Source organism: Hoplias malabaricus, chromosome 14 (genome assembly GCF_029633855.1).
Source record: "Hoplias malabaricus isolate fHopMal1 chromosome 14, fHopMal1.hap1, whole genome shotgun sequence".
NCBI classification, from domain to species: domain Eukaryota; kingdom Metazoa; phylum Chordata; class Actinopteri; order Characiformes; family Erythrinidae; genus Hoplias; species Hoplias malabaricus.
The window spans coordinates 18,367,156-18,387,923 of NC_089813.1; the positions used below are offsets into that span (position 1 = coordinate 18,367,156).

The 20,768-nt window shown below is 39.3% G+C and overlaps 1 protein-coding gene across 1 annotated transcript; it reads left to right on the forward strand.

The window, feature by feature from the left end:
• The first annotated feature begins 1,936 nt into the window (after window positions 1-1,936).
• On the forward strand, window positions 1,937-20,768 carry gucd1 (guanylyl cyclase domain containing 1). The gene is made up of 6 exons (XM_066643642.1): window positions 1,937-2,258; window positions 2,599-2,683; window positions 2,771-2,936; window positions 10,258-10,349; window positions 10,515-10,756; window positions 20,237-20,768. Exons 1-6 carry the CDS (start codon window positions 2,150-2,152, stop codon window positions 20,326-20,328), a joined length of 786 nt encoding a protein of 261 aa, XP_066499739.1. The 5' UTR covers window positions 1,937-2,149; the 3' UTR covers window positions 20,329-20,768.

A 20,768-nucleotide genomic window follows, 5' to 3' on the forward strand; every position in this document is an offset into this window, starting at 1 on the left:
ATATATTTTAAATGAATTTCTCCACAGTGATGACATTATTTTGGGTAGAGAGCTCAAATTTTCCCTGTTAAAAAATACAAACTGCGCACACAGAAAATATAAGCCATTTGTAATTCAGTAAGTATTCATTCAGTTATTTTTATTCAACCAGTAATTTTTATTCAACCTGTTTTTTACTTCAATAAATATTGTCACTGAAATACTTGCATACAAGTGTTGTCTGTAATTTTTGCATGTTAAAGTAGATAAAATATTTTAAATGCCTGTATGTTCTGTAAGTACCAGGGTGTGTGTGTGTGTAGTGTTGGAAGTGATCATTTTAAGATTGTGGTCTAAACTTCTCCCCTCAATGGTTTTGTTATAAAATGTGCATAGGAAGTGACCCATGTAAAATGAACCAGAAAGTACTGTAGCACTGAAATTTTTTTTACATGTTTACTCTTAACATGTACTCTAACATTTTTTAGAAAGAATGTAATTAAAATTGTGTGAGCATTTGTTCTTTACTTAGGATAACAATCAAGAGGAGAAAAAATGATCATCATTGATGTGACACCACAGACATGAACATGGCCACTGTCATCATGCTTTTTGAAATGTTGTATTCACTGAACTTGGCATATCCAAAGAGACTACATTACACATTTGGGGCAGTGCAAAACATTTGTTGGACATTTGTTTAAATTTTATAATTGATTACTTAAAGTGTACATGATTTGACTCAGTACTGTTCATCATCCAGCCACCTAACGGTACACAAAAGGACTTGGACTGAAATGTATACTTATATTAAACATATACTATAGTGTATTGTGTAGTAAGGTGTACCATAACAGGGTAAAATATTTTTAATAATATATTATTGAAATATTTGTTTAAAAATACTTTTATGCATATATTTGCATAACACACACATATATGAGAAGAAGAGTCAGTCACATTTTTGGGAGAGTCAGTTATATTTTGTAAATATAACTTAACATAATTTTAAAATATTTTACATATGGGAATTATTAGGAAGTATTTTTTACGCCTAAGTGTATTGAAAAATGAAATATTCAGTTTTAATACTACATGGATTTTTTTTAAACCCTTTGAGGTTCTGATTTTTCTGCATTATCACAATTAAACTGACTTCTGTATGAAAGTTTGTATAGCATTCTCTTTTATGAGTAGTGCAATCATGGCTTCTGATATTTTTAAGTATGTTATTAGATTAAAATTCTTGTTTAAATTTACAGTTCTTGATAATAACCACAGCCTATGATGGATTAAATGTTGTATTAATAGAAGTCACTTGGCACTGATTCAATGTTCATTAAGGAACCATAAATCAGTCGAAAGCAATGGTTGATTTTTTGTTGGTTTTGTGTTGTGGATGCATCACAACATAAAGTTGGACCAATATTTATTCATTCATTCATTCATTATCTGTAACCGCTTATCCAATTCAGGGTCGCGGTGGGTCCAGAGCCTACCTGGAATCATTGGGTGCAAGGCAGGAATACACCCTGGAGGGGGCGCCAGTCCTTCACAGGGCAAACAATATTTAATCAACATAATATCTATGTTCACAAATATTCTTACGTCGGAGATCACCGCTGGTTCAACCATTAAGACGATAAAAAATGAACGTTGAATCAACGTACTTTTGCTATCTGGGTAATTACAGAATATAAATGAATTAATGTTTGTTAGAACTGTTACTGGCTTTCAGTCGACTTGCCATTAGATAATAGCACCGCAGTTCCCACCTTATTTTGGCTGCGTTAAAAAATAAAACAAAATAACGGACTGTTAAATCTGGCTACTGATTGGCTTAGTAAAAATGATTGACAAATAAGTCTAGTATCTGATTAGTTGCGGTCAAAAAATATTTAACATATGCCCCGTCCATTTGTCCCGCCCATTTGTCAAGCCTGCAGCATTACGTACATTGAGACGTAGAGCCGGATGTAGGTGCTGCTAAAGGCAAAACATGAAAACAAATAACTGAGTGTTATATGCACGAATTATCATGATGATCCCCGGAGAAAGCAAATAGATGGATTATTTCATTCGTATTCATACAAAGAAAACACATCGAATCGTTGAACTGAAAGCAGACAGTACTATTTACTTGCGAGTTCACCAGTCAGCTAGCTAGCTAATGCTATTAGACGGTAGATTTCATGAAATTGCAAAGCTATGGTTAAGTACCGAACGAAGGACTAAGCTTAAATTCGTGGAAAATATACTCGCTATTTACATAATGACAGGTAAGTTAAAACCATCAAATGTTAAGGTTAAGCTAGCTAGCTTCAAAGAACCTTAAGTTATTTAAAGGAAATTAGAAATGAGTTTCAGGGTGCTAATTATTTCAATAGCTGTTAGGAATCCAGCTGGCGAATATCATATAACGAATAGCATCAGTTTTATTTTCTCAGCTCTAGCTTCAGAAAAATAAAGCCTCACTGAATTAAATTCATTTTGTTCAGAGTTACATCTATGTGATATATAATTTGCTCGTTAAGCCAGTGGATATATATTGTGTTTTAGCGGTTGATATAAATTAAAGATATTGCGTCCAAGCTAAAACAATACATTTTTTTTTTGTAGATGATGTCGTTCTATTAAGTGTACCGATTGTCAGACAGCTTTACCACTGGGACTGTGGTTTGGCATGTTCCCGAATGGTTTTAAAGTAAGTTCAAACCCGTACGACTTAAAATAATTCAGCTTGCTTCGTCTTGCAACTTTATGCTTTAATATGTTGTTCCAAACGGACTAGATATCTGCATCCGGTGAGTGAGGAGGAGTTCCAAGGAGCCTGCTGGGATCTGAAGTTGACTGAGAGTGTGTGGACTATCGACCTTGCATATCTCATGTGTCAACTAGGTGTGAGGCACTGCTTCTGCACTCAGACATTAGGTGTTGACAAGGGCTTCCGAAATCAGGTCAGTCAGAAACCTGGACATTTGTAACTCCTGACAAAAATAGTGGAATCCTAAAACCTAAGAGGTTCATATAGCTTTTTTTATTATTATTTATTTAATTTTTAAGCAGTTAAACTCCACTAATGAAATACACAATAATTATCGTTTACTAATCACATTTTCTGGCTGTGTTAAACATAGTGCTACATCCACCATTAAATGCAAAAAATAAATATAATTATTTAATGACATTTTAAATACATTGTTGTCCTCTTGCTTGTAGTGATTGAAGTATGAATTTTATTAATGAAAACCAATCAAGGTCCATTCCTGTTTCCCAAATAGCAGTTGACAAGAACTTGTCATTGACCATCTCTCTCTCTCTCTCTCGCCCCACAAGTATGCTTTAATATGCCATTTCTAACACTCCTTGCCCTGTGGTTAGATGCGTTAATTAGAGCTAAATCAAACTCATAATAATCAATTAATCTTTTTTTTTTGTTAATTTAAAAAAAGAATCAGTATTTAAATAAAATCAATTGCATCATTTTAATGAAATGCATAGGACAGTGCAATTTAAAATTAATTATTTAAACAATAAATATATAGAGTTCTCTTTCTGAAATAAGAAACCCAACAGAAGTAGCATTACTCACAAGTAACACAATATTAAATATATACTGTTGATGGCAAAAAGGGTAAACAAAGACAAGGTCATTGCAATCGAATTACAATATTTAGTATTTGGATAATGCCCTGTGATATGTGAGATGGACTGGTGCCCTGCTCAAGGTGTGTTTTTGCTTTGTGCCCAGTCATTCAATAGGCTAAAAACTCACTTTGACCATGAACAGGATAAAGTGGTTACACAATATGAATGAATGAATTGGATACTGAGAACACAAAAACACAGAGAAAAAGTACATTTTGTATGCTCACTTTGCAGAGCAAAAGAGTAAACAGAATGTTTTAGAACAAAAGTTTTAAATGAGTGTATACTCTGTCTCAGAATTATGTATTTAAGTTTAGTGAAAATTTTTAATATTATGTTTACTATGATTCTTGTGGCAATAGTATTTGAGCTTGAATTAGGCAGATCTGTGTGGGTTTTGTTTCTTCATCTAACTTTAATATTGGAAGTTGTACATTTGTATTCTATAATATGAATATATTTAAGTCAGTTTTAAATGTGGAAAATTAAGATTTAGACTGAAAAACATAAAATTCAGACTCAACTTCTCCAACTCAACAACCAGGGATTGTGGGAAATCGCAGATTCAATCATCCACATCCATTAAACCCAGAATCCCTTCTCACCTTTTCTTCTCAGCTTTATAACTATAGAGAGAAAAAACATACACATACACAGCGCAGCGTAACGTAACTCAGGAATAAGCGTTGGCCGATCCTATCGTTTCTAAAAATAGTACCCTCATTGCAGTGTGGTGAAACCTCTGGGAGAAAGCTAGTGTGAAAGAACACCTGTCCTTCAAGTAGGCTGTCCTTCAAATGTTTATTTAGCTATTATAACTAATTTGTTCGCTCAAACACATGAATTACAGTGTTTATATTCAGCTTCATTTTTAGTAAACCTGACATTAACACTCGCAAATTTCAGGGCTGAAAAATCTCATTCAGAAAAAAAACCCATGAAATTCTCTTTATTTGCATTTTTATTTATTTATAGTGTTTCTAAAATATTTGTATGAGGTTTTACAAATATTTGTTTAGCTAACCAAATAAAACCTGAAAAGCATGAATAATTTTTTTAGTGTGTACTCTAAATAAGTAAGTATTTATTTAATCATATTTTAGAAAGATTCTTTTAATAATAGTTACAATTATAATTGGCTGGTTAACTGTCAAAACAGTTTTTATTAGTGGGGGGATTAGCCTTATTGGCCATGGATAAAACGCTCAAAGTTTTATCAGTCAGATTCTAGAGCTGAGAATATCAAGAAAAACATGTCCATCTGATGCTACTCATTTATTTGGTCACAGTAATGTCACAGTAATTTAATAAATTATCATTAAAATGCTTATATTTTTAACTTACTGTCATGGCTGGGCAGGAAGACAAGGAGGTGGACATACATGCAAGGAATTTTTATTAAAAGAACAAAGCTATAACAAAACAAACACGAGTAATGGAGAAATGTGGACTGGACAGGGCCAGAGACAGGAGCGGAGCTAGGTGACTGGACAGGGGACAGGATAGGAACAGAAACATTAGACTGGACTGAGGACAAGGCAGGAACGGAGACAGGAGACGAGTACTGGGACTGGACGGGTGACAGGACAGAACCAGAAACACCAGATGGGAATCGGGACAGATACTGAGACTGAACGGGGACTGTACACTGGACTGGAAAGTGGACTAGACTAGGCAGGGGAACAGGGACAAACACAGTGACAGGGACTATCCAGGGGAAGACGATTCCACAGTTTAGGTGCACATACAGCAAATGCAGAGTTTTCATTTTGCTGTAGTTTAGTTATTGGAATAACAAACAAACCTTTATTTGTGGGTCTCTGCAACCTGGTACTTAAGTGGGGGAACTAACAGTTTACATATTCATGTGCCTCACCATGTGCATCCAGTGAAGAGAGGCCAGAACTGGGGGGGGATGTAATGTGCATTAATTTGTCGTTGACAACTTAAAAAGAAATGTGTCTTCTGCATCACCTCAGCCCTAGGATTGAGGGAGGGGGACATTACTGTTCCTTCAGTCCCATTGCCCCCAATTTTCCTGCCGGTCATGCTAATTGAACCAACAGTCTTTCAGTCCTAAGCCCTCTTCTCTGAACATTAGGCCATGGCTGCCTATTGCCATTTTGTTTTTTGGTATAATTCTTAACTCTCCTCAAAAATGACCAATACTGCTCTCAATGTAGAATGGGCAGTCCTAAAAGTGGGTAATGCTTATGTCACTATTACTCTGACCAATCACAAGGCTACCTTAGCCATGCCTCCTGTTCAAGAGACTTGTGAGCTAAAGCTTAGAAGCCGTTAGTAAACGAGCTAGCTATCCAGCTATTCACCAAGCTAATGGGGTGGAAATGAAAGAGCAAAAACAGAGCAAGCAGAACACAAAACAATACTGAATGAGACTGAATGGATTATGTCTGAGTACAGTAGAGATAGCAGAAACATCTGGTCAGCGTGTTTAACGGCATATCTGCGGGGATGTCAGCCGCAATTGGCCGGCTCACATTTTCCTCAAGCACCCTCTGATACAGTGAAGAATTCATAGGAGATTCTATGATGGAGAGCTTGCCACGCCCTGCTGCAGCAAAGCAGCCCCCCCAAAAAAATTTCTACCTCCCTGCTTCACGGTTGGTATGGGGTTCTTGTGCTGTTAGTCTTCTGTTGCTGTGGCCAGATAATTCAGCTTTTGGATTCATTTGTCCAAAGCACATTGTTCCAAAAATCCTGGTCTTTGTCCATATGCTTTCTGGCAAACTTTAGTCTTGCCCTGATGTCTTTTTGACAGCAAGGGTTTCCTCCATGTGCAGTCGTTCCTTGGTGCTATATGCATATACCTTGACATCAACAAGAGCCACTTATAGGTCCCGTGATGACATTTTAGGATAGTTGGAGACTTTTTAATGCACCTTGCGGTCTGCTCTTGGACTGAACTTGTTAGGATGGCCTAACTTGGCCATGTTGGCAGGTGGTTTAAATGTTCTCTCAATACTGTTCAAATGAAGCTCATATGTCCATATGTTTAAAAATGTTCAAAAAGACCAAGGTTTTCATGAGGTGTCCTAACTTTTTCACATAACTGTATGTTAACATATATATAATACTATAAAAAATTACACGAAACCACACATGACAACTGCAGTTCATAGTAAATATGTGACTGCTCTTTCTTGAGGCTGTATGTTGCCATGGTAATGTAAACAGCATTCTGTTCTCAAGTGAAAGAGAGCTGAGAGTCATGCACAGTCATTTGTATATTGGACCATGCCCTCACCGTTCTCAGAGAGTTCCAAAGAGCATATTTTGGTCATATTTGAGGAGGGATTGATAGTATTTCTGTTTTTTTTTTTTTTTTTTAAACTTTGTTCAGCTTTAGATTGAAAAACGGGTGCCACAGTAAGGTAGTGTTGCAGTCACACAGCTCCTGGATCCTGGGTTTAAGTCCCACTCTGGGTGACTGTCTGTCAGGAGTTTTGTGTATTCTCCCCATGTCCGCATGTGTTTCCTCCAGGTGCTTCAGTTTCCTCCCATGGTCCACGAACACACGTTGGTAGGTGGATTGACTTCTCAAAAGTGTCAGTTGGTACGAGTGTGTCACTAAATTTTTGAGTTATGTCGCCCTGCGCAGAACTGGCGCCCCTATAGAGATATAGTTGTGCAAAACCCCTGTGTACGTGGGATAGGCTTTGGACCCACCACAATCCTGAAAAGGACAAGTGGGTACAGACAATGAATGAAACACAGAGGCAAATATAATGCCTTTATGGTCAGAAGCACACGTCTTCAAACTGACATGTCTCTGTCCTAGAGAAAAAACTATATCCAAATATGCCCATGGTTTTGTAAGGAATTGCTCACTGGTATGTGTTTGTGTTTTCACTAACATGGATGGGTCAAATGCAGAGAAGCAATTTCAATTTTAGGATCAACAAAGGTCCTCCTCCTCCTCCTTTAAAGTCACCCACTAGCTGAACTTTGTCATAATCAATCACAATAGAAGACAATAAATCTGAAAACACTGATGAATAAACAGTCAAGTGACATAATAATTGGTAAAATACAGAAAATGAACCAGCATAAACTATAAAAGACAACTGCTCAAACAATGAAAAAGGTTTTTGAAAACAACAGAAAGGCCCCAACCTGGCCCACTTAATCTAGGACAGTTAAAATATCTGTAGTCAGATGGGCACAGTTCAGTGGGTGGCAGCCTCCAGTGAATGCAGAATAATAGAGTGGCCGAACTGCTTGAACACACCAGCAGAAAGAGCAAACTGTCCTGGTTCACAGAAAACCTGTGCACAGCCCATAAACAGCTACTTAAACCAAAACAAAAAGCCTAATTTTCCCCCATCGTTTTTCCGCCTTTGTTTTCACTGGTTAGACTGTCGCCCACAGCAAAGATGACAACAAATCTCAGGAGGAACTGTCAACTTCAGTAAAGGTGTGGGAAATCATTTTGTGAATTAATCCTAGTTGCTGCACCAGATAAAACCTCTACACGCTCTTAAATATGATGCAAAGTTTCACGATCATAGACAACAAAATAACAATGCCAATAATAAAAACAAACACAGGACAGAGAAGCATATTTGAGGAGATGCTGCCAAGGACCAGCACCATCATTGGAACTCATATGTACTTGTCTGACTACAGAACATGTTTCTGCTGCATTTAGAAATGCTAAATGCTTAAACTACTATGCAAAGAGGAATCCATATATTTATTTGGACCCAAAGTCATCTGAGGTGTACCAAAAACAGTAGAAACATGTTCTGTAGTCAGACAAGTACATATTTGAGCCGGCACAGGAACAGAGGCAGCCTGGTTGGCCGTCTTCACAGGAACAGCTGCGGTGACGTCCTCGGAGGCAGGGGGCCCTGCAGAGACGTCCTCGGAGGCGGGGGGCCCTGCAGAGACGTCCTCGGAGGCGGGGGGCCTTGAATCCTCTGGATCACCCAGGGGCTCTGGATCCTCTTGAGTGACTGAAGGCTCTGGATTGAGGCTCCAGTCTCTTCGGGGTCGTGGACATTCGGGCTTAGTAGTTGGGAGCTCCTCAAACAAATTCACTAAAATAGTTAACTTAAATATAAAGTCAGCGAGTTCTCCATTGCTGTTGGCCCTGAACTCTGGTAATGATTGTTTGATGGACCCAACTTGTTCAGTTAATTTTGCCCTTAAAGATCGGGCATATACCTGTATTACAGTGTCCACGTACCCAAAATCACGGCTGGCTTTGAAGGAGTGGTACTGGAGACAGGAGCAGGACTGGAAGCTGGAACAGGAATGGAGACAGGAGCAGGACTGGAAGCTGGAACGGGAATGGAGACAGGAGCAGGACTGGAGACAGGAGCGGGACTCTTGGACTTCTTTTTGATCTTTTTCTGAACTCTAGAACAGTCCACTAGAGTCTCCCTGCACTGATCCCCAGCCATAGTCAGTTCCATAAGTCCCACAGACAATCCAAGTTCTTCTGCTACCTCTATGATTTGGTGGGACATTCTGTCATGTGGTGGTATGTAGGGGAGGTCAAAGAGCAATGAACAGGGAGGAGGTAATCACAGGAGACTTTTAATTAACACAAAAAGGGAACTAAACAGAGAGACAAGGGATCTAAACAAAGACTACTAAACTCACTTAGCAAGACTAATATAACTCATAGAACAAAAACAATACAAAATCTTGAAACAAAAACAAAGAGCACTAAACAAGGCTAGACACTAAACAGAAACTAAACACAAAAGGGACTAATACTAAACAAGACTAAAACTGAGAAAGTAAACAAGAACAAAACAGAACAGGCTTAACACTTAACAGATGATGAACACAAAACAGAGGTTAACTATACACAACAAAGCTAAACACAAGAGCTAAACACTGAACACTGGAGTAAACACGAACAGATCTAATGGGGCAAGACACTAAACCATAAGATAAACATTACACAAGGCTAAACAAGAAGGCTAAACAGCAGAACACCAAAACATAGCATCTTAGAATCTTACACACAGCCATGGGCCATGAACCACAAACATACATGCAATCACAATGTCCCACAACCAGGAACCACTGACATGGACTATAAAAAGACTACACAAACAAGAAACACCTGGGACAGATAACGAGGGGGCAGGAACACAAAGGAGACACAAGAGGGAGGAGCAAAGGCGGAGATAAATGAGACAGACAGCAGGAACACACTAGACTGGGCTATACATGACAATTACTCACCTCAAAGTACAAGCTATGTCGTTAAGCCAACATTATTTTAAATGGGATGATTTATTTAATATATTTTGACAAACTTAACATGTTCCTACATCTCCATCCAAGGGTTTGACATGCTTTAATTTACATGCTCAGCATCATAGTTTTGCTTCTGTGCTATCTAAGTCAGCTTAATACATTTTGCAGATAACAGCCTTTATTTGAAGAGGCTAAAGTAAAATGTTTCTGTATTTTGGAGGACTTTGGTTTTACAATTTCTCACTAATTTCATCCACCATTTTCATAAAATTTGTTTATATCTCCTGTGTTTGAACTGCAGTGTTAAAGCAGGTCTGGAGATGAGTTACAAGAATTAAGGAAAGCATGAAATCTTCATTTACACAATATATTTTTTCTCTATCTTTGTAGTCGTTCTACAAAAAACACTTTGACACAGAAGAAGACAGAGTGAATGAACTCTTCCTGAAAGCAGAGAGCAAAGGAGTTGTGGTAAAAAAATGGTAATGATTTTATTCTTCTTTTAATGAAATTATTCTTCAGCTTGTATATACATTTAGTGTGTTACATGATCATATCAATTCCAGTTTACACCATAGCCTATGTTATCTCTTGATTATTAATGTATTTCTATATTTAAAATATATATAATCCTTGTTTTTATTTAGCTCTGTGACTGTTCAGGAAATCCAGGCTCATCTGATCCAAGGTCATGTAGCCATTGTGCTAGTCAATGCTGTAGTGCTGGTCTGTGAACACTGCTCCAATTCCGTCAAATACTGCTGCTTCCTCCCTGTGGGTCAAAAGTGTTTCTGTCGGAAGCCTGACTATCAGGGCCATTTTGTGGTAGTATGTGGATTTAATCGTACGACTGGCTGCATTTTTTATAACAACCCTGCATACTCTGACCGTAAGTACTATACACATTTAAAGGTGAATACGTGTGTCTAGCTGTGAAGTGTTCTTATTTGAAAATTGGCCAGAACGGACTAGGCATTATTTGATTATTTAATAAAAATACACCAGGTAGCTTTTACATATCACCCATTCTAATATATTTTGCATACATAAAAGAGTGTAAACAGTATTACATATTACATAAGCATATTACAACAGTATTGCAAATAAGTCTGTGGCACAGTGACACAGCAGGTAGTGTCGCTGTAATACAGCTCCAGGGACCTGGAGGTTATGGGTTCAAGTCCCACTCTGGGTGACTGTCTGTGAGGAGTTGGTGTGTTCTCCCTGTGTCCTCGTGGATTTCCTCCGGGTGTTCCGGTTTCCTCCCACAGTCCAAAAACACACATTGGTAGGTGGATTGGCTACTCAAAAAGTGTCTGTAGGTGTGAGTTAATATATGTGTATGTGTTGCCTTGTGAATGCCTGGCGCCCCCTCCAGGGTGTATTTCTGATGATTCTGGGTAGGCTTCGGACACACCGCAACTCTGAACTGGATAAGTGGTTACTGATAATGAATGCATGAACTCAAAAACGTGAATTAACACGATTGAACCCTTGAGTGAAGTGACTGACTGAAGTGCAAAGTATATTTCTTATTTTGTCACTGAAAATATTGATTGTATTATGTAAACATAAACAAATTTTAAATCTTCAGATTCTTTAGATACCTGTGACACATTATTCTGTCTCACAAAAACAGTAGTGGTGTTGGATTGGATCACAAGTTTTGAGTCATAAATCGGATTGTTTTTTGGATCACCAAAAAGAAAAGGTAACAGAGACAAACGCGAAACAGGAATTTTTGTTTCCAATTTAATAGCATTGTAGGAAGTATCAAAAAAGTGGTCAGAATAGGCATAACCCAATGCTGAGAAGTGGGGAACCTCATTCACAATTACAGACATCATGCATACACATGCAAGTAGTGACAAGTTAAGCTAACATAGGGGCTTTGCTAAGCGACCTCACATTCCCAACATTACAGTGGACATGCACCCCAAACAAATCTGAACAGTGAAAAGGGTAATATAGGGGTTAAATTGGTAAAATATAGCAGCTTCCACAAGTCACCCCCCATTATGGATGCTACAGTAATTATTACTGAGTTGTTTGTATTACATACTTTTACATTGAAGTGTTGTTTGTGAAATAGCAGCTGAGTGGGGTGATTGCTCTGTTTAATTTTCTTTTGTTGATTTCTCAATTTTACACTCAGCCCTTGTCCATAAGACACTCTCTTGCATTAAACAAATATAACTGTGCTTTCCATTGACATGCCACACACTCCATATATCAAAGTGATGTCAATGCAGATTTGCAGGTTTCATCATAGCCACCCTGGCTCCCATATTACATTGTTTACAACAGTAACTGTTTATTCACCTACTTTGTTCAGATGAATTATCTCTAATCCATTACATTACTAAACAGAGACATGTGTACCATCGTGTTACATCACATTTCCGTATAATTCAACCCTATTTCCAAAAAAGATTTGACGGTGAGCCGAATATAAACACAAACAATATAATAATGTGCAACTCCTTTGAATCATACATTTAATTTAAAAAAAAAATCATTAAATGTATCATTTTCATTCTCCAGAGCAGAGCCTGCATACTGAACTATGGAGATGTTTATGTTTTAAGAATGTATTTTTGACACGTTATTTTTTGTTCCCTATCAGTCGATTCACTCGGTACAACACAAGCTGTATGGGATATTATGCCTCTTCCATATCTGGCTGAAGACACCTCTAATCACGCCTGTAAGGCAGATGACGCATAGTGACGAGGGTAGGTGGGCCCGCCCCTCACCTATAACCTCTGGACACTAGCGTTTCTCCTCAGTTCTTATGCTCTTCACCTCGCTAAGAACACCTTACACTTCTCTGCTAATCTAGCTAGCTAGTTAGCTCTTTTCCTTAGCAAAGACACTACAAATCGCTTACTGTTCCAATAGGAAAGAACGGCAACAACCTCACGTTGGTGAGTCGTCTTTCCGCGGAGCGCTGTTTTGGAACGTCTTTTGCATTCTTCTCTTGAGCTTGCTTTGCCTAGTCTCGGTGCTAGCCCGTTTAGTTTTGCTAACGGCTATCTAAATGAGCTCGCAAGCAGCTACCCGCCATGGCAGGAAAGTCCCCCGCCCTTGTCCTCAAGGGTGTGGGTTCGCTATTCATGAGAAGGACCTACATGATGCGTGCCCAGTTTGCCTGGGAATCGTTCATGCTAGAAGGGCCTTACTGCAGCCTGAGGCGTGCGAGTTCTGTCACCGGCTCAGACGTTCTACCCTGGAGCGCAGGGTGTCGTTTGTTGAAAAAATTCTCGGACAAGCAGCGTTGGACCGTGAGGATCCCCTGTTTTCCGAACAAGTTGAGCCTTCTCACTCGGACGCTGAAGAGGCTGAATCAGTGGGTGAGCCGTGTATTAATTGGGCTGAGCACATGGAGAGTCTGGGGGACGTGTGTGAAATGGGTTCGCAGTCACCTGCTCTCCTAATGAAGCCCCGGATCCCCGAGCCCGCAGCTGAACTAGAGGACGACGACCCTTTCGATCTCGGGTTAGATGAGCACGGTCTCTCCGAGGACGAGCAGGAGGACCTACCGGCTCCTCTCGTTGCAGCGGCTTCAGGGGGGAAACAGGACGAGGCGGACACGTCCTTTATCTCCCTTTATCGCCGTGCTGCTCAGAAACTGGATGTCCAGTGGCCCGCTCCTCACACAACCAAAGCGGCTACGAGATTCTCTGGGTTTTTCCTTCCCCCGGTCCCGACAGCGGTGAAACACCGTCTCCCGCTGTTTCCGGACTTCATCGCCGAGCTAAAGTCCTTATGGGCTAAACCACTGTCGACCCGTACGGCGGAGGAGACAGGTCTGCTGAACCCCCCTCCCATGGAGCCGTCATTAGCAGCTTATCTCGCCCCATCACACAACCTAGGAGTAGCAGGACCAGCCGTGCTTCCCTCTAAGCCCTGCCGTTTTTCCTCCTCGCAGCTGGATAAAGTTTACCGCGCTCAGGCAGGCACAGCTAGGGCTATGAATTCGGTCTCTCTTCTCCAAACATATCAGGCGATGTGTCTGGCCGAGCTCAGAGAGCAACTGCCGGCGGAGAGCCCGTTAACCGCCTTGCTTAACGAGGTCAGAATTGCCTCGGATTACATCCTGCGCATGTCCCGCTGTGCTGCACTTGGAGCTACTGGCGGTTCATCTAGCCTTAAAGCACTTTCTCCCCGTTCTGTGTGGGCAGCATGTCCTGGTCAGGACAGACAACACCACTGTGGTGTCTTATATAAACAGGCAAGGGGGGGACACGTTCCCTTCCTCTGTTGAAGCTGTCCCTTTTGTTGTGGAGCAGTCTCCACCTTCTGTCACTCAGGGCGACGCATATACCAGGTCACCTGAACCTGGGGGCAGACCTCCTCTCCAGAGGGGGCCCTTCAGCACGGGAATGGAGAATCAGTCCTCTGGTGGCAATGCAGATATGGGATCGGTTTGGCAGGGCCAACGTAGATCTCTTCGCATCCAGAGAAAACGCGCATTGTCCTCTGTTTTTCTCTCTAACGGACCACAGCGCGCCCCTGGGAGTGGATGCGCTGGCACACCCGTGGCCCAACACTCTTCTCTATGCGTTTCCTCCAGTAGCTCTTATATTGCCAACACTGGAGAGGGTGCGCCAGGGAAACCTTTCCCTAATTCTGGTAGCCCCCTGCTGGCCATCGAAACCATGGTACGCAGAGATAATCAGTCTTCTTGCAGGGGACCCTTGGCCTCTCCCTCTTCACAAGAACCTCCTGTCTCAGGCAGGTGGAGAAATAGTTCACCCTCGACCGGAGTTGTGGTGTCTCCACGCTTACCCGCTGAAAGGTCAATGTTAATGGCTCGTGGCTTACCCTCCAATGTAGTTGCCACTATTCAGAGTGCAAGAGCAGCCTCTACAAGAAGTCTGTATGCATTTAAATGGCATGCATTTGAGCTTTGGTGTCAGGAGAGGGAATTGGTCCCTTTCCAATGTTCCATTGTTGATATTTTAACTTTCCTTCAGGAGTTATTTGAACGAGGGCTCTCTTTTTCAACAATAAAAGTCTATCTGGCAGCTATATCAGCCTGTCATGAGGGCTTTGGTGGGTTGTCACCAGGAGCACACCCCCTAACCCCACGTTTCATGAAGGGGGTGAGGCGCCTAAAGCCTGTATTTAGGCCCACTGTTCCTCCCTGGGACCTGTGTATGGTACTTGGTGCACTATGTGCACCTCCCTTTGAGCCACTGGAGTCTGTGGACATCAAGTTCGTTTCATATAAGACTGCTCTACTCCTAGCTTTAGCATCTGCAAAACGGGTGGGTGACCTCCACGCACTGTCAGTGCACCCTTCTTGTACCCAGTTTGCACCAGGGGACACTAAGGTGACTCTGTGTCCTAATGCAACATATGTGCCAAAGGTGTTGCCTATGTCTTATAGCTCACTGGCTTTTGAGTTAAATTCTTTCTCTCCTCCTCCATTTACATCTGAGGTGCAGCAAAGGCTACACATGCTCTGCCCCGTGCGGGCACTGCGCACATACATTAATCGTACTCAGGATTTCCGTAGGTGTGACCAGCTTTTCGTCTGTTTTGCTAACCCAGTTCGTGGCAGGGCTTTGTCTAAACAACGTCTCTCTCACTGGGTTTTAGAAGCTATTTCTATAGCTTACAGCAGCAAAGGTATGGATTTACCAGAGGGGGTGAGGGCTCATTCCACAAGAGGAATAGCTACATCCTGGGCTCTTTTTAAGGGTGTCCCAGTTGGAGACATCTGTGCCGCTGCTAGCTGGGCATCACCTCATACATTTGTTCATTTTTATCGCCTGGATGTGCTGGCCCCTTCGGTAGCTCATGCTGTCCTTTCTATAGGGTCTAACATGCACTAGGCTGCTTTCTTGGTTCGGTGTCTGTTTCTCGGGGCGTGAATTTAGATCCCATACAGCTTGTGTTGTACCGAGTGAATCGACTGATAGGGAACGTTAGGTTATGTATATAACCACTGTTCCCTGAAGAAGAGGAACGAGGTGCAACACGGGCTGCCCCGTTTCACTATTAGCTCGGTGAAGATCAGCATCTTGAACTGAGGAGAGACGCTAGTGTCCAGAGGTTATAGGTGAGGGGCGGGCCCACCTACCCTCGTCACTATGCGTCATCTGCTTTACAGGCGTGATTAGAGGTGTCTTCAGCCAGATATGGAAGAGGCATAATATCCCATACAGCTTGTGTTGTACCTCGTTCCTCTTCTTCAGGGAACAGTGGTTATATACATAACCTAACGTTTTTTAGTGTTTGTTCATTACCTTGGCAGGCTAATAAGAATTTATATTAAATTCACACGTAAAATCTTTGCTTATGGATTTGTATACTGTACATGCATATTATTTTCTGATAAATATTTTCATATTTTAAATAATAATATTAAAAGTACTAATATTAAAAACATTTTGGTGTATCCAACAAAAGATTTAATTATCAGTCAACATAGAAAAATGTATTGCGATATCGTTTTTTTTCATATGGCCCGAGCCTACATCTGCATGAATGTTGAATGAATACATGAATGTTAAAACTGAAAAGAGTATTATATTGGAAAATAACAAAATAGAATATAAGACATTTAATGCAGCATACAGTACTGTGCAAAGGTTTTAGGCACCAGAGATTGAGATTTAAAAAGCTATTTACCTGAGCAGTAAGTATTTATTTGATTTTTAAAAAACAACAACAAACTGATTGATTGATTTACAAACAAACAACAAATAACATCAACATTAGATACGAGATGTGCAGAACCTGAAACTACGGATACTGGAAGCCTGTGCTAGCATTTCTCCTGCGGTGTTGCTATCAGTGTGTGAAGAATGGGAGAAGAGGGTTGCATTGACAATCAAACACAATGGGCAGCAATTGAACACATTTTATAAGTGGTCAGACACTTGTAAATAACTCATGAAAGAATAAAGTTACGTTAAAACCAAGCACACCATTGTTTTTCTTGTGAAATTCACAATAATTTCAAACAAAGTGTCTCATGACCCTCTTCCCATTGAAAAAAACAAAAGTTTGATCCAAAATGGCCACCATGGTCACTACCTATAATGAAAAGTTTCCCCCCTCCTATATACTAATGTGCCACAAATAGGAAGTTAATATCACCAACCATTCCCATTTTATTAAGGTGTATCCATATAAATGGCCCACCCTGTATATAATTTTATACAAGCACCACACTTACAGAGAAGGCATTAGTTTAAATATATATATACCTCTGGTGCCTAAGACGTCTGAACAGTGCTGTAAATTGCTCTAATATCTCAGTCAGGGCTAGACAACAATTCAGTGTCAATATATACCGCAATATAAACTGTTTCAATAACAATTATATTATTTTTATACACATTTTTAATATTTCAATATATATTATTTACAGCATATTTCACTGACTTACCAGATGCTGCCATCAGTTAATTGCACTCAGTTTTAATATTGACAAAGTCAAGAGGTTGTTGCTTGATGGTAATATTATGTTGCTTTCAGTTCTTGTCAAATTTTTTGTGGCATTTTTATTGTTCATATCTGTGTCTGTGTTATATTTTAGTGTGTTATATTGTGTTGCGCTGTATCGGCACCGATACTGGCACTTAAACACAGTATCCGTATCGGTTACAGAAAGCACCAATACCATAGGTGTGTTTGAAATGGTCCACTACTCACTGTTCACTACATGTAGTACACAGGGCACATTTCGGGACACACCCCATGAAACAGATGCTTGCTGCTAAATGCAGTTCGAATTTAAAGATGGGGCAGATTATAAACAGACTGGGTATTTCACACTGCATGACTGTTTTGTCCATTTTTAAGGAGACGAAAAATGTCACATATACTAGACGACCGGGGATAACACGCTACACAACCCCAAACTCCCCAACCAAACACGTTTCCTTGGAGACACAGATATATATGGATGTACAATTTGCTGCGGTTATTGTTTGCGCTGCTATTTGTGTAGATCCACGAAGGAAAAAAAAACACATAAAAATGTCTTTGGGTCGTGGATAAAAAGTTTACACTACACCAATATATCCATAGTTGGGTCAAAAAACTCAAATGTTTGATATGCTGCGACTGGTCTGAAATGAGATTTCAAGGCAAAATTATTTAAAATCAGGCTAAAAGTGGTGTAGTGTAACCCCAGCTTAAGGCATGCCAAAGAACACTGACTTCATTCAAGAAACCACAAAGACTTCCTACTTGTACTTTTTACAGCATTTTGGAAATATTAATTATTTCATGGCTCTGAAAAGTAAAATTTTTTAGTGTGCAGTTAATAAAGACGTAAATATGGTTCATTCAAGCTTATATCTTATTAGCGATACAGAACACTGCTTTAACAAAATAAAATCTCTGTGTATAGCAATATAGAGTTTAGGCATCTATCTAGTAGTTAAGATAGATAGAGTTGATATCGGCAGATACTTGAACATGAAATATCAGTATCGGAAGGGAAAAAGTGGTATCAGTGCATCCCTAATATTGACAGATTAACTTCTTCACAGAAGTGTAAATGACCTTTTCCAGGGTCATTGACAAACCCTGGTTTTCTGACCTTTTACTGACAAGTCTGGATGGTCCTTTTTTGTCAGGAGCACACCAAATCCATTTATTCAGATTATTCAAAATATTTCATCATGCATTTTTTGACAAACTGGAGATCCTATGCCCATCTTTAAATAAATAAGCTTTGCTAATCAAACACCCAGCCTTTCATGGGTACAGCATTTTGCACCAATTTATGATAAAAATCAATATCATTATTTAGTTTATCTCACTAATGTCCATAAATTACCCCATCCCATATTTTGGACTGTGTTTTTGGCCTAAAATGCAGGAATTGCAGGTATATTAACAAATGTAATGAAGTTGCCCAGACGAAACCAGAAAAACCTGGGTTCATACTGCAAGATTTTCTGCTTTTGTCTGGGCAACTTTATTTCATTTGTTAATATACTTGCAATTAATTAAAATGTAATAGAAAAGTAAGTGTAATGTAACACTTATTTACAACCTCAATTATAAAAAAGTTGGGATACTATGTACAATTTAAATGCATGTAAATAAAACAGTGCAATGATTTGTAAATCTTATAGAACCACATTTTATTCACACTAGTACATGGGAAACTTATCAGATGCTGAAAGTGAGGCATTTATCCATCTCTTGAAAAATATTCACTCATTTAAAAATTGATGGCCACATTACATCCAAGTAGGGGAACTACATCTCTCTCAAGCTAAAAAAAAGTTCAAATTAAATAGTCACCACTAGAATGATTCAACTGACAGTAATGAAACTTGTGCCTAGGTTTGACATCATGATGTTAATAATTCAGGTTTCATGCTCAGCCTCACATGTGACCTAAATAAGGACAGGCCTCATTGCTGTACTTGACTGGTCGTCCCATCGCGCTTGATTCCATTCTGACTTGTGATGTTGTGTTGATAGCATCATTTGCAGGCGAAGTATGCCTTGGAGAAGAGTTCGAAGGCAATTTGAGCAGTTGGATTGAGAAGTTTCACAACGTAGGGCTCTGGGAGGCATTGTGGTCTTATTGATGTGTTTTGTGCCATGCTAGTTGTGTGAATATTACCATGGTATGCTGTTGGCAGCAGTGACTAGAAGAAGACATGAATCAGTGACATAAAGGATCTGGGAGACCTACACAGACCATGGAGAGGGAGAACCGATGGGTTGTCCAACGTGGTGTGACAACAGCCATACCTGCAGGCATTTAGCGAGTGTATACACACTCGCTAAATTACATTTAGCTGGATTACATTTAACAAGCCTCTATTAAATTGCCTCCTTATAATTCAATTAAAATATTAGTTTCAGTATAGACGAAATGTAGATATCTGGATATATTATTTATTCAGTTAAGAATGTTTATTCTTTATATTTTTTATTATGAATTATAGAAAGTTAACTGCAGTGTTTGTACTATTGGTTACCAAAATCAATATTGTGTAACAATTTGAGAGGAAAGTTACCATGATGATGTGAAACACAATCAAACACAAGTAATCATGCTATAAAGCATGAACCTCCAAGAAGACCCCTGCAAATGGCTTTTATATTCTCATGTATCTGCTTATAGTCTAATGTTTAAGAACATTGTATTGGAATATTATATAAAATATGCCCTGTAACAGCTTTTTTGTGTAACAGGTATCAAATTTATTTTTGTTTATATTTACAAAATACAGTCAAACTGATCAGGCAAAATATGACTATTTTCTTGGTCAGTTATAGGTTGAAGAGAATTTAAAATTCTTAATTATTATTGCATTTTGCACACACATTTTTATAAAAATGTAACATAAATAACTGATCTTTTGATCTTTTTGGACAGGTGTGTGCTGCACTAGCATAAGTAATTTTGAAGAGGCAAGAATGAGCTATGGAACAGATGAGGACATTCTTTTTATCTTCAAGGACAGCTGAGGACATTCATAGATGACTCTTAACTGTGAGGCTGGAATGATTGAATATTTGGGCTGTATAATTTTAAACAGGTGCTTGTGCTGCTTACAAACAAGAAGTAAATTATCTTTGGCTTTTATTTAAAAAAATATAAAGGGACAGCACAAAGATATCTACCACTACAAAGGAACTTCAGTCAATGGTGCTAAAAAAGCCAAATGAGATCAAAAGAGTTTATTGTTAAGATATAAGAAAAAATTAGAGAATATATAGTCATTTGTAAGGAAAATGAAGTATTATTTAAAGCTTTTATGAACAAATAAATTCATAGAGCTGTAAAGAGATTTTAATGTTTTTTCCTTGTTAGTACTTTATTCTTTCATGTGGTATGTATATTTTAATTGCAATAAAATACAGAGATGTACAGAAACTCAGGTTTAGTAAAGTTTATTAAAACCCAG

What these genes read in the sequence shown, in the direction of transcription:
- gucd1 (XM_066643642.1), top strand. Translation starts at nt 2,150, where the DNA reads ATGCTATTAGACGGTAGATTTCATGAAATTGCAAAGCTATGGTTAAGT. An exon ending in CGCTATTTACATAATGACAG is followed by an intron (nt 2,259 to 2,598) that starts GTAAGTTAAAAC and finishes TTTTTTTTGTAG; the next exon opens with ATGATGTCGTTCTATTAAGT. An exon ending in GGAGTTGTGGTAAAAAAATG is followed by an intron (nt 10,350 to 10,514) that starts GTAATGATTTTA and finishes GTTTTTATTTAG; the next exon opens with CTCTGTGACTGTTCAGGAAA.